The following is a 13,975-nucleotide window of genomic DNA, read 5'->3' on the forward strand; positions in this document are numbered from 1 at the left end:
CTCCCCAGGCATTTCCCCAGCTCTCCGCAGAGCTGGCAGCAGCACGGTGGCAGCGTGGTTTGCAGTGGGCACTGTCGCTTTTATCTGTCAGCACCTCTGCAGATCACTGCATTCAGCAGCAAAGACGAGAATTAAACAAAACCAGAGAAGTGACTTACACCCCAGTGAGAGAAAGTGAGGAGAGGAAAGAGAACCAAGGAGCACAGCCACGCCAGTCCGAGGGTGCAGAGGTCATGGCAGCAGGATAAGGAGTGAATCCAAGGGACTTTTCTAGAGATGGCTGGGCAGGGAGGTTTCTGTTTGACTATTTTTGTTCTGCCAGTCTACCTCTGAGCATTGGGTCACTTGGAGTCATAATTTTATTCAAATAATGAAAGACCTCGATACTAACGCAAAAAGGACAACAAATTTCAGACCTTTTTTTCAGCATCTAGTCCAGTTAATATGTTTTGGTAGTTGGTTCGAACAATGTTTTGATCAGTTGGGATGTTTTGTATGGAAAAGCTGATGATTTAAGACCCGGTCACACCCAGAGTAGCTCTCATTTACCCATGTGGCTGTTTCCTGCCCTGCTGTAAACTAAAAGAATTAAGAACACCCTCAGCCAAGATAAATTTGAAATACAATTCTCCAGTTATTTGAATCAAAAGGCAGTATTGATTATTTAATTACGCAGAAACGATCCAGATGCTGAGCATTTACTACAGATTAATGACCATCCCAGAGCAGTTAATGGCCCTTCTCGCTGCCATCAACACAAGCTGCTTATTAATCCCTGGAAAATGGCTTGCATAACAATCATAACCTGCTGTTAAAAGTTTATAAATAGATAAAAGTGTCACATGGATTTACGAGTACTGAGGCTGAATGGGATCTGTGTGGCGTTTCTAGTGAATGAATGCCATGTGCATGAGCTCATCTGATTGCTTGAATTATCACAAAATCCCAAGTTGCTCTTTTGGATTTGAAAATGGCATGTAAGAAAGTGCCAAGTGGCTGGAGTCCTATCTACTGACAGGGAAATAATTACTTTGCTGCATAATAAAGAGGCACCTTCAGCCTAACGGCAGCGCTCTGCCCTTTTTATCATACAGCCTGAAGTGCATTTAAGGGAGGTTGTGCGGCTGTGCTGTTTCATTCGTTTGCTTTGCTTTTATCAGGGAAACAATGTGTGCACATACACATATATACATGTACAGAGCTGGCCCGGGTGCCCCCAAAGCCCAGCAACCATTCAGCAGGCGTAGGGGTCTTGCTTGACTGAGACCTCTGAACTCAAAAGAGCCTTTCAGAGCTTTTTGCACCCAGGTCTCTGCTTCACACATGGGGAACGTGGTACAAGCTCCGTGCTGCCAGTGAAAGCTACTCTCAGGAAATGTGTTGTCCCACCGCAGCACAGCCGGAGCTCCCTGCAGCAGCCCCGGTCCCCAGGCAGCTGTCCCCAGCTTCTCACCCCGCCAGACACGCTGTGGCTGGTTATTGCATCTGAGCAGTGACTAATAAAAATGCTATAAATATGTTGTCATCTGGAGCCCAAGCAGGCAGCCCGGAGCAGCAGAGGGGTCTGCGGGAGCATCCCATCTGTGTCAGGAATTAGGGAAGTGGCTTCCCCATATCCGACCAGACTACAGACCCCGAGGTACGAGGCAGGCTGAGAAATTACTGTCTCCTTCAAAGAATCAGACAGGAGGGGACCTGAGGGACCTTCCTGAGTCACAGCTTCCAAGTCTGTTAGCGCAACTGCCTGCGATTCCTATTATTTTTAGCAGACCTGTCTCAACTGGGCAAAGCCACGCTTCAGTGCAGTGCTGCACCACGTCCGCCCTTTGTGTGGGAGAAGCTGGATCCCACCAGGCACCGGTCCCTTGTCCCCTTCCGTGGCAGAGCCAAGGGAAAGTTTCCTCTCACAGTGGGCAAGCCCTCAAAAGGCTGGGTTTTCTTCCCCGTACTGTGACGTCCTTTCATCCTCCCATTGAGCCTGGGCAGAGCAAGCAGTATTATTGTTTTATATTTCCAGCCGGCGAGCAACAGGGATGCTCTGTTCCCATTTCCTTGGAGACAGACGTACCCGCAGCGGGCATGCTGTCCGAGAGGCCTGTGAATTGGGGGAAAATAAGGTGTATTTCACCAGAGAGCCTCGAAATTGCACTCATTCCTGTTCGTAGCCAGTCAGAGCAACGTGGCAGAGATCCCACAGCCTTGGTGGTGCTGCCTCCTCCCCACACCTCAACGTTGGGCTCCCCATTGCCTCAATTTGCCTTTGTGTTCCCCCTGCCCACGGCTCGCCACCTTCCTGCCCTTCCGTGGTCTTCCCAGTTCAAGGAAGCCGATGCCCACGGCCAGCACAGCCCTTGCACAACCCACACCTGCCATTTTTTGGGGTGGGCTGCACTTTGGGGTGGGTGATCCTGGGGGTAGGGGGCGGTGGGACGGGGTGAACTGGGAGGTCTCTTCCACCCTCGTGGTGCTGTGACATAGGGACATGAGAGAACCGATTCGCCTCCTCCGCTCCTCCACCACACCGCATGGGGCTTTGTGCAGCGCCCCAGTGCCACCTAGCGGGGACATAAAAAAAAAAAAAAAAAAAAAAAAAAAGGATTTAGAGGCGGGCAGGGGACTACAGCTCCCAGCACACAGTGCGGCCGCGGTTCCGTCGCAGAGCGGAAGGTGGCGGCGGGCAGCCAGGCATGGCGGCTCCCGAGGCGGCCGGGACGAGGCCGCGGCGCCCCGGCAAGAAGAAGGCGGCCGAAGGTGGGCGAGGAGCGGGGGGCGAAGGTGGAGGCGGCACGGGCGGCTGCTGCTGTAGTGTCCCCTCTGCCAGGCCTGGCTCGCCTGGGGAACTTTTTGCATTTATTTTTGCCTAAGCGGGTTAATCCGGTAACTCCGGTGAGGCCAGGAGCGGTGCGCAGCACGGTGCTGAGCAGCAGCCGCGTCCCTGCGCTCGGTTATTTGTGTAGTTAAACGCGGAGGGGGTGTAATAAGCATTGGTGAAAGAGGAGAAACAAAAACATCTTTTTTTTTTTTTTTCATTAATCTATAGCAGTTGATGAATCTGAACTCCTCACCGTGCCGGATGGGTGGAAGGAGCCGGCTTTTACAAGGGAAGACAACCCCAGAGGGCTGCTGGAGGAGAGCAGTTTTGCAACGTTGTTCCCCAAGTACAGAGAGGCCTACCTGAAGGAGTGCTGGCCGCTGGTGCAGAAAGCTTTGAGTGAGCATGTATGAATGCTTTTGTAACAACATTTTGTTATTTAGGATATGTAGGTGTTATGTTGATCAAAATAGCCCACCTTGCTTTTCTGATGTTGCGTGTGTATGCTTCTATACACTTGCACTTAGGACTTATGGTGTCGTTCTTGCATTGGAATTAAAATTTACAGAGGTCCCTGTAGCCAGATACATAATTCTTTATAGATGTCAGTAAAGCCTACTGCAGCAGCAAGTGTCATCACCATCCATAAGCTGACAACTTTGTTGCACCTGGGTGGAACAAGATGAGAGAGGTGGTGTTTCAAACCTTGTGCTCCACATCATCTATCAGTCTATTTCTCTTTCCCTTTCCTTTCCGAATTTTCTTAAGCTGAGAGTCAGTCTAAGAGTTTTGAAGAAGTGTCTAGTGTTATGTTTCTTAACTTCATACTACTATGAGATTCTTATTTAGAGATCAATTTACTGTTTGTTTTGTTTTGTTTTGTTTTTTTTCCTCCCAAATGTTGCAGTATGTGAATGCAACACTGGATCTAATTGAAGGAAGCATGACTGTCACTACTACTAAGAAGACTTTTGATCCGTATGCAATCATCAGGGCTCGAGATTTAATAAAACTTCTAGCCAGAAGTGTTCCGTTTGAACAGGTATGTATTAAATCCAGGAAAATCGTATCAAGTCACATCGTAATACTTATAAAATAGTACATTTTCAGAATGTGGAATTTTCAAGTGGCATCAAGGAATTTGAAATGTATTTTAAAAGTAAATATATCTGCCAGTGAAGACAGGAAAAATAAACAACAGTATTCTCTTGATTCCCATGAATAATACCTTCGTATTCAGATGTTACTACCTTCTGCTTGTATCTTCAGGCAGTTCGCATCCTTCAGGATGATGTTGCGTGTGACATCATTAAAATAGGATCGCTGGTGAGAAAAAGAGAAAGTTTTATAAAAAGAAGAGGACGACTTCTTGGGCCAAAAGGATCTACTCTGAAGGTATTTCTGATAGGCATAGTAACCGTAAAAATCTTAGACCCAAATTTGTGTCAGATCTTCATCTTACACTGGCTCCATTCTATCTGTTGTTGTAGGCCCTGGAGCTGTTAACCAACTGTTATATTATGGTCCAAGGCAACACTGTCTCAGCACTTGGACCTTTTAGTGGGCTGAAAGAGGTAAGGAGAGGCCAAAGTGCAGTTTGTGTAGCACACTTCTGTGCCCAGCTCTGGGGTGGACTACAGGCAGAATTTGGCAACCTCAAGAGTTAGCCCCCTGACTTGTCAGCTATGCGTTAGTAAGGTACATTTACATGAGTGCTCATAGTCTCAGCTCATGAATTTTGTTGCTGTGTGGGACCTTTCTGTCTTGGAAATAAGGAAGTACTTATAAAATATTTTTTGTTGTTGTTTTAAAGCAAGGTTTAGCAAAGGTATGGAAGGGATGACTTTGCATATGAATAACACATGTCTACTTCTGTGTGTTTGGCTTTTGCTCCCATTGCCTACAATACAGAATTTTCATAGTTAAGAGGTGTGAGTGAAAATACTGCACTGTTAATGATACATAACTTGGAGGAACATCTAATATATTTTTAGTAATTATGTAGGGAAGGAATGCTTGTTAAAAGCAAAGAACACCCTAACATCCATGGTAGCAAGAAAGTAGTGCTTGGAGGTCATACTGAAGTGTCCTGGAAACCTGACAGTATAGCTGATGATACTTGTGACGTGCTGTGCCTTCCAGTTGTTAGCTTTTTCAGTCTATCTGCTTTTGTTTTGTTTTGTTTGGGGAGTGAGGGAGAGGATTTTCTCTGATTCATTTTGAAGAAACTTAGTGTACCTTGTATTCTAATTGATCAGACTACGAAATATATGCTGAGTCTTCTGTTTGTTTTCTTTTCTATTAAATACAGGTTAGAAAAGTTGTTCTGGATACGATGAAAAACATACATCCAATCTATAACATTAAGGTTAGTATGCTCCAATGTGCACCTTTGTTTACAAAGAAGTACTATGTCTTTCTCATAGAGCTGTATGCGAGTAATTACATGTCTTCCCTTTGATTGTTTGCTTGATATCTGCTCCCTTAAACTCTCCCCATCTTGAGACATATTTATCTCTCCATTTTCTCTGGTCATAATTGAATCTCTCAACTCTCAATGCAGGGAGAAATTGAACGTTGAGGTGTAGGGTATTCAATGTAAGAAAGTTTGGTAAAGCCTGTAGTTTGAAGCTCTTGGGTGCTACTGTGATTCTATTGTTTTAATAACTTCTTTGTGATACTCTAAATCTACCAAAGACTTTGATGATCAAACGGGAATTATCAAAAGATCCTGAACTGAGGTCACAAAATTGGGAAAGATTTTTGCCGAAGTTCAAGCGGAAGAACTTGAAGAAACGCAAGGAGCCAAAGAAGAAAAATATTAAGAAGGAGTACACACCATTCCCACCTCCACAGCCAGAAAGCAAGGTCAGCTGAAACCTTATTTGATTATGTAGGAGTAAAGCATGATTTGAAATCCTGTTCTTGATAAGAAGTTGGCAGGCCGTTTCTGTCAAGTTCTGATTATCTGGTAGTATATATCTAGTTTATAATACATAATTTTCTAACGCTTGTCAGTATTTTTCTTGTGCAGATTGATAAGGAATTGGCAAGTGGCGAATACTTCTTGAAAGAAAGCCAGAAGAAACGAAAGCGAGTGGAAGAGATAAAGGTAAAGTTGTTACAACCCACTATTAAGTTAAAGCCAGAAATCAGTCACTTTCTGCTTTCTGTCCCTTTTGCCCTGCTCTGCACTGACACCTGACTTTTTTTTTCTTTAACTTTAGGCAAAGCAAGCAGAAGCAGTCAAGAAAAGACAAGAAGAAAGAAATAAAGCTTTTATCCCACCAAAGGAAAAGCCAGTTGTGAAAGCAAAGAAAGGTAACCTGTTTTTTCTTTTTTCTTTTTTTTTTTTTCCGTATTCTAAAACCTGTTACTGTTCATTCCTAGCCTAAGTAATTATGTGGAGTTACAGCCATAGGAAATGAGAAAGGTCGTGCTGGAAAAAAAATAATTCTAGCAGCTAAATCCATGGGTAGAGTTGCTAGAGACAGTACAAAGATTATTCAGCCTGTAACTCTGTATCTGTTAAAAGACAGTTCTCTCTAGAGCGTTTTCCAGGTGAAAATACTGGGGTAGCCGTCTCAATTAATTCTTTCAACTGTATCAATCTTTCAGACTTGTAGTGAAGCTGCCGTAACTTTTGCAGTTGAATGCTAGCTATTTTTTAAGAAAAAGAAACCCATAAGCAATATGTATCTTAAAACCTATGCCACGAGTAAGTAATGGTATAAGATAGGACAAATAGTGTTATCAAAAATTAAAGCTGTAACATAGGCAGAGTGAGAACTTGTCTGAGATTGTTTTTTACACAGTAGAGAAAAAAGTCTTTAGTTTCCTGGATTCATTGCTTGTAGCATATATTTATTCACTGTATTAGATGCACTATGTACATACAACACTTTTTTGTGATGGCAGTAAATTTTCAGTAATCTTGTGACTGACTGCACTGTATCTCACATACTGTGCTCTTTCAGCTGATGTGTGTTTTGAACTGAAATCCTTCAGTCTTCCAAGGATAAACGACAGCAGTAGTTTGTACACAGAGAAAAACTGAGATTCAAAAAGGACACCTGATAATCACAGCTGGGTGTAGGAATTAACTATGTGAGACAGGATAATTAGACCCAAACTCATGACTGCTGCCCAAAAGAGAAAATGCGGTGACCTAGATGAACGGAGACTAGTTTATTCGTGTTGCTCACTATTAAGATTCTTAAGTACTCTGACACTGTCTGTAGAAGTGTCTTAGGAAGGTTTTCATGAGGGGGTCAGATCAAAAGGCTTTGTCATATCCCCACCAACCAGCACTTCCACATCCTGTTTCCAACAGTGGTTGTTAATGGATGACCTGGGGAGGAGTATGAGGATGGTACAGTTACATGCAGAAAGATAAAATGCCATGAATAATTATGAAGCCAAGAACTGAATAATCAAAAACTTCTTTTTATGCGAGACTAACTAGGCCATAGACGTATGTCCAAGAGAGCATGTCCATTTTAATTTTGGTGGAGTACAGTTGTGGTCTGATGAGTGAGCGATAATAATTTGTATGTATGCAGTGTATGGTATCTGTGTTCAAATGCAGATGTGTAGGATTTTTTATATGTGTCCTGGTTTCAGTTAGCACAGAATTAATTTTCTTCCTAGTAGCTGGTGGAATGCTGTGTTTTGGCTTAGAATGAGAAGAGTGCTGATAACACCCCGATGCTTTAATTGTTGCAGAGCAGTGCTTATACTAAGCCAAGGACATCTCAGCCTTTGCTCTGTCCTGCCAACGGGCAGGCTGGGGGGGTGCAGTAAGAGCTGGGAGGGGACAGACCCAGGACAGGTGACCCAAACTAGCCAAAGGGGTATTCCATACCATCTGACGTCATGCTAAACAATATATAGGGGTGGCTAGCCGGGGGGAGGGGGCCGGACTGCTCGGGGTTAAGCTGGGCATCGGTCAGCGGGTGGTGAGCAATTGCATTGTGCATCACTTGTTTGTACATATTATTAGTAGTAGTACTATTATCATCATTGTATTATTATTATTATTATTATTATTATTTTCCTGTCTTATTAAACTGTCTTCATCTCAACTCACGAGCTTCACTTTCCATTTCTCTCCCCCGTCCCAGAGAGGGAGGGGGGAGGGTGAGCGAACGGCTGCGTGGTGTTTAGCTGCCAGCCGGGTTAAACCACGACAATATGACTGTTTTCCTTTGAATTCCACTGAAAGAGGTTTATGTATAATGCTAATTTCAACAAAAATTACAATAGTTTATAGTCATTAGTGAGTATAAAATGAGTCCTAACCAATGCCACGTGATGCAGTTTACCGTGGGTACGTATAAAGTCATCTCATAGACTGTTAAAAGTTAGAAAAGTAAAATTCACATCTGTTATCCTTGTGTTTTTTACCGTGTAGCTTCCACTGAGAAAAAAATTGATATTGAAGCCATCAAGGAAAAAGTAAAGAATGCAAAGAAGAAGAAATTAGGAGCACTTCCTATGGAAGAAGTCAAATTAAAAATGGCAGCAGATGAAAAGAAAAAAAAGAAAAAGAAGTAATTCACCACTTGAGATGCTCACTTTTCTCCTACATTAATGAACGTTTTCACACTTGGAAGACCCGAGACTTGGAGTAAACCATTTCTCGCCATTTCTTGCATGGACAAGAAAATACAAGATAAAAAGATCATTCTCTTTTCATAAGCACATTTTAACTAATGGACCTAATGTGGCTGTGCAAAATTGTCAGGGTTGGTGTAGAAAATTTTCTCTGCTGTATTGTTTGAGGAAGTAAGACAGTGTTTGGGTAATATCCATCTGCCGAAAGAGAATGTTTCATAATAGAAACATTTAGGAGTATGATGCAGAATGTTAAACATTGAGAGAACTCAGTAGGAGTTTAAGGTAATACTTCTGTGAAAGACTACCAGATAAGATTAGGAAAATGACAGAATTTATTACAATATTATGCTTTTGTTTCTGTAAAAGCTATTTTTTTTATGTCTTGTCTTGGTGGTAATAAACTTGTTCTTAAATCCTTTTGTTCTTAAATCATTTAGTTGTTCATCTATGGCAAAGTCTAGGTCTTGTTTTCCAGGAAGCAAGCTCACAGCTTCATATGAAGATTAGACAATCCTAAATATAGTTGAATGCCATTAATAAATTGCGACTTATTAGCATTATCCTGAAGAGTGTTTTAGACAGACTGTGATACAAAGCAAGTGACTTTCCACATAAAATATGCTGCAGAGAAAGCATAGAGTGTTGTTACCTTTCTTTAAATATATTATTTATTTCTTACAAGAAAGTGAGAAATTTAGTTCCTTTTTTTTTTTTTTTTTTTTTTTTTTTTTTTTTTTTTGTTTAGCTCCTTCCCTTTTTTGAAGGAAGTGTAGAGGTTTTTTGTTACCTAGAAATGCAAAGTGCGATGAAACAAAGTTCACCAGAAGAGCAGATGTTCCTTAGTTGATACATCTGAGATTAAAGAAGCAAATGTAGCAGTCAGTGGTAGTGCCAGACCACTTTCATGCCTGTGAAATCGGTCAGTATGTTTGGTAGAGATGGTTATGCTAGAACATTGCAACTCACTGCCTTTAGGTTAGTGACCTTTTATTTGAAATTAGGAAGTGAGAGCATAGGGATTTCCTTTGCTGCATGAATAAATAAGAATTTAGAATACATGCTAAAAAGTCAGTATGCATGTGTACTGAGAAAGATCTAGCATGATCTTTTAGCATGATAAGGTAGTGGACATTAGCCTTACTGAATGGCACCTCAACTGCTCTCCTATTCCCCTTCCTCAATGGAAAACAGGGAGAAAATGCAACAGAAAAGACTCAGAGATTGAGATAAGGACAGCGACATCACTCAACAATTATTGTCATGGGCAAAACAGACTCAGTGTTGGGAAACTAATAACTTTTATTTATCAGTAGCAGTGAGAAACTAAAAACAAAACAAAAAACACCTTCCCTACCCATCCACCATCTGCTACCTCCTCCCCACAAGCAGAACAAGGGAATGGAGGCTGTGGTCAGTCCCTAACACTGTCTCCGCTGCTTCTTCATGGTCGCTTTCTGCCCCTGCTCCACATGGGGTCCCTCCCATGGGATGCCGTCCTTCCCAAACTGATCCCACATGGGCTGCCTACAGGCAGCAGCTCTCCAAGAACTGCTCCCACATGGCTCCGTACCGTGGGGTCCATCCCCCAAGAGCAAACTGTTCCAGCACGGGTCCACCATGGGTGGGCGACAGCTCCCCCCAGACCCCTTGCTCCTGCGTGGCCTCCTCTCCACGGGCTGCAGCGTGGAGATCTGCTCCGTGTGGGACCCGTGGGCTGCAGGGGGACAGCCTGCTCCTCCAGGGGCCTCTCCCTGCACAGGCTGCAGGGGAACTGCTGCTGCATGCCTGGAGCACCTCCTGCCCTCCTGCTGCACTCACCTGGGGGCCTGCAGGGTTGATTCTCACTCCTCTCTCCCAGCTGCTGATGCACAGGGTTTTTTCCATTTCTTAACTCTGCTCTCCCAGAGGCACAACCAGCGTTGCTCACTGACTCAGCTCTGGCCAGCAGTGGGTCCCTTTTGGAACTGTCTGGAGCTGTCTCTGATCTGACATGGGGCAGCTGCTGGGCTCTGCTCACAGAGGCCATTCCTGCAGTCCCATGCTACCACACCCTTACCCCTTACCACATAAGCCCAATACAGCCTTTCAGTTGTGTGATCACTTCTTGAAACTTATTTCTTGGGGAAGACTCTCAATCCTTTAAGGTAATCCATCATTCACAAATGGCAGTTTAATTGCTTAGAAAATCAGTCAGGAAAATACTAGTTCAGCAGATGCTTCAGTGAGAAAATGGTAATTCAATCACATACACCTATCTCAGAAATTATAGGAAGCTGATATGTTTAGTGATACCAGCAGTATGAAAAGCTTTTAGGAAAGCTAATGGGTGTGTAGCAGTTAACAGTGTAAAGGGGAGACCCGAGTTCAGTCTCAGTCAGGTAGTTCAGACCTCTCATGCAGCAAAAGGACCAACTTCAGCAAGGCATGGGCTACCCCAGGAGGCATTGCAATGCTTCAGTTTAAATGGCTGTTCTCACACTGTGATCCCACAAATAAGTGCTTCAAGAGATCGATCTTCAGAGCCAGAAGCCTGTAAGGAAGAGTTGGGTGATAGCCAGGGAAGAAGCCTGAACGTACTAGGGGAGGGAGAGTCCTCAGTTACAAGCTGGACTGAATGAGGCCCCTTTTCACTGCAGACAGCCTATGCAGATAGCAGCTCCCTGTTTGCTGTTTAAAAGGCTAAAATTAGCAACTTTAGGGCTGATTCCATGATACTAATGGCTGTCTGGCCTTGCAGGTTGGCATTTCATTTCAGAAACCTGAAATAACCTTTTTAGGACCTGAGGGAATGACTTGAAGCTGTGACAGGCCTGGTTCAGGCTGGGTGTTAGGAAAAGGATCTGCACCTGGAGGATGGTTGGGCACTGGGGCAGGTTCCTCAGGGTGGTGGTCATGGCACCGAGTCTGCCAGAATTCAAGAAGCATTTGGACAACTCTCTCAGACACATGGTCTGATTTTATTTGTTTATTTTTTTGGTGTGGTCCTTCGGGGACCCAGGAGTTGGACTCAGTGATCCTTGTGGGTCCCTTCTAACTCAGATACTCCATTCTTCTATGATTATATGAACCTGATTTGGCTTAAAATACCTGACAAGAAGAGTGTTTGTTTTCCAACTGAGTCAGCTAACTGCATGGCTACCTGAATAGCAGTGCAGGATAAAGTATTACAGCTTGGTGGCAGCCTGACCTTAAAATACGTATGTGTACTTCCATGAAAGTGTGCTTCTTGAATCTTGGACCCACAGCTCAGGCATCTATGTGGATTTTGCATCAAGTCTCAGTAAAACTACAGTAAAACTTAACAGATTTCTGTGAGTCTTGCCTTACTGTTGTCACGGGATGAAAGTGTTGCACATTGTGTTTAATCTTGTTATGGTTGACAGGATCCAAGGATTGTTGGTTAGATGTTTATTTACTTAACCTGCAAAATCAAGAAAGAGCCTTCATTCTTGTAGGCAAATTAAACTAAAGGATTTATCTACATTTTAATTGTAACTGCCTGCATGGGCTTACTGTTAGTGTGTTTCACACCTGTTTTCAGAGAGAATATGGCTGTAGAGTTCTAACAATTTTATAAAAAATAAAGAATAGAAAATAAAATGGGTTTGGAAGGTTGAAGTGGTTTTAGTATTTTCAGAAACAGCTTGAATTTTGCAAATTATCACCTTAAACTGATTTTAGAGCTTACAGAGTAACAAAAACCTTCTTGATGGATGAATGTACGTCGGTATTTTGCATTTATCTTATGGAAGCCATGGGTATATACCATAAGAAAAGCATGAATGACTCTAAGGGGTTAGATTATCAGGAGTTAAAACACCTGCATTTTTGTATACCATTAAAAATGAGATGCAATACTTGCTTAGCTTTGGGTTCTTGAATTTAAAGTTTTTTGTTTGTTTGTTTGTTTTTTTAAGTTACCACTTTTGTTTGTTTGTTTGTTTTCCTGAGACCTGGTGATTTACAGGTTTTGTTCTGTTTTGTTTTGTTTTTTAATGAAGACTTTTCTATGGAATTCCCTTAGAGCTGCTAAGGTATGTAGTTCAGTGACAGCGCTGTGAATATTTTGATCTTTAAGGTCTCTGTGTTCATTCTGTTTACTCTCCTGGAGACCAAACATAGATTAAACTTAGCAGGGGAGAATTCCTGCTGAGCTCATTTTGCTCCCTGGACACAGCAGTGTGTGTTCTTTCTTCTCCTGCATTTCTCTTTGCAGTAGTAAGATCTCACTGCATGTGGCTTCAGTGGGGCAGACCTTGTGGTGTGGGAGCCCTTCTGTGCAAGAGGGCATGCGTGGGGTATGTCCTGCTGCCAATATGCCTGTTGTTGTCCTTGATTTTTTATTTTATTTTTTTTTCAGATGGGACTTTGGAGTACATGAAACTTGAAGTTTGGGTATTGCTCAAAAGAAAGTGGCAAAAAGATAAGTGTGAAGGAAAGTACCTGCCCTTTTTAACAGGTACACCCACAGCCTTGATTTTGCAGTTTTTGTTGTTGTTGTTTTATTTTATTTATTTATTCTGAACACACTGATCTGCCTAGATTGGAAATCAGAGTTGCTTGGCTCCCTCACAGGTAGGCCAGCAGGAGTACTGGGTCACTGGTCACTGGCTGTGGAGAAGAAACTGTTCCCTGCCTGTCTGTGACGGTGACATCTCAGCTGCAGATGCTCTGACGCAAACTAAATGTGAAGACAAATCAAGGGCAAGGAAGAGAATTAGGAATTCTGTTCCCAGCCATATTTGCATTTTGAAAAATGATTTATTCAGGAAATGCTCTGATGCTGAGATGATTCAAGTGCTAACTACTAACTGCCTGCAAGAATAACGAGAGAAACTTTGGGTCCCTGTCGCAGTACTTCCAGCAGTGGCACTGGGAGCAGGTGTGCAGCCACATTGACAGAAACTGCAAGGGCAGGACCACAGAAAGGAAACAGCAAGTGGGGGCTTCCTGGAAACGTGTGCCTGTGCCCTGCAGAGTGGCATGATACACAAGTGTCTAAACCTGCCTCAGAAGAGATACAGATCACTAAGGCTCGGGTCTGTGCTCCTGCGGCTCTGCTCTGCTGCAACCTCAGCTGAAACCTCAACTTCAGTGGTTGGCAGCAGTGGTGCCCGGCTGAACGCTGCGTTCGGCCTGCTCCAGAGGCACAGCTTCCAGGAGACTCTTCCCTTGGCAGACACTATGGGCATGGCATGATTTTATCTGGAGCTTTGTGCTGTCTTTCCCAGCATTATGTTTCTCAGCACTGCGCGGGCTGGAGCTGAGTGTGTTTTGTTTTGTGCAGAAAGAGTTAAGCTTTAGATCATGCTGCAGATACATGATTGCCATGCATGGGGAGCAGGAAATAATGGTTTATTAATTGAAGCAGCAGTCAAAAACCCCATACTTAGGGAAAAAAATAAAAAATAAAAAAAAAATAATAAAAAAAGGTTGAGGTGGTACATTGTCACATTTACACACACGTGAAGCTCTGTGTCCTGGCACAGGGTCCTAAGCAAAGAGAAATACCAGCAGCCCCAGAGCACTGTGAGATGGGGCAAC

The 13,975-nt window shown here is 43.3% G+C and overlaps 1 protein-coding gene and 1 long non-coding RNA gene across 4 annotated transcripts; both read left to right on the forward strand.

Annotated features, from left to right (window-relative positions):
* The first annotated feature begins 2,635 nt into the window (after positions 1–2,635).
* Positions 2,636–8,844, forward strand: KRR1 (KRR1 small subunit processome component homolog). 2 transcript variants are annotated; one of them, XM_084516564.1, is made up of 10 exons: positions 2,636–2,751; positions 3,041–3,219; positions 3,720–3,854; positions 4,082–4,207; positions 4,303–4,386; positions 5,124–5,180; positions 5,510–5,680; positions 5,847–5,924; positions 6,040–6,133; positions 8,226–8,844. In XM_084516564.1, the coding sequence occupies exons 1-10, from the start codon at positions 2,688–2,690 to the stop codon at positions 8,366–8,368; spliced, it is 1,131 nt and encodes a 376-aa protein (XP_084372690.1). In that variant the 5' UTR covers positions 2,636–2,687; the 3' UTR covers positions 8,369–8,844. The 2 variants fall into 2 exon arrangements, with proteins under 2 accessions (XP_084372690.1, XP_084372691.1); XM_084516565.1 differs by having other exon boundaries at positions 2,650–2,751; positions 3,044–3,219.
* Positions 8,845–11,454: 2,610 nt separating this feature from the next.
* Positions 11,455–13,619, forward strand: LOC311435543. 2 transcript variants are annotated; one of them, XR_014692198.1, is made up of 3 exons: positions 11,455–11,742; positions 12,792–12,890; positions 13,007–13,619. It is a non-coding gene; the product is annotated as an uncharacterized lncRNA (long non-coding RNA). The 2 variants fall into 2 exon arrangements; XR_014692199.1 differs by lacking the exon at positions 11,455–11,742 and adding an exon at positions 12,364–12,465.
* The last annotated feature ends 356 nt before the right edge of the window (positions 13,620–13,975 follow it).

Source organism: Aythya ferina (assembly GCF_964211825.1).
Source record: "Aythya ferina genome assembly, chromosome: 1".
Classification (NCBI taxonomy): Eukaryota; Metazoa; Chordata; class Aves; order Anseriformes; family Anatidae; genus Aythya; species Aythya ferina.

Bases quoted from the DNA above. Each gene is read 5' to 3' on its own strand.
- KRR1 (XM_084516564.1), top strand. From the start codon at position 2,688: ATGGCGGCTCCCGAGGCGGCCGGGACGAGGCCGCGGCGCCCCGGCAAG. The intron at 3,220-3,719 runs GTATGAATGCTT...CAAATGTTGCAG, and splicing joins AGAAAGCTTTGAGTGAGCAT to TATGTGAATGCAACACTGGA. The intron at 3,855-4,081 runs GTATGTATTAAA...TTGTATCTTCAG, and splicing joins GAAGTGTTCCGTTTGAACAG to GCAGTTCGCATCCTTCAGGA.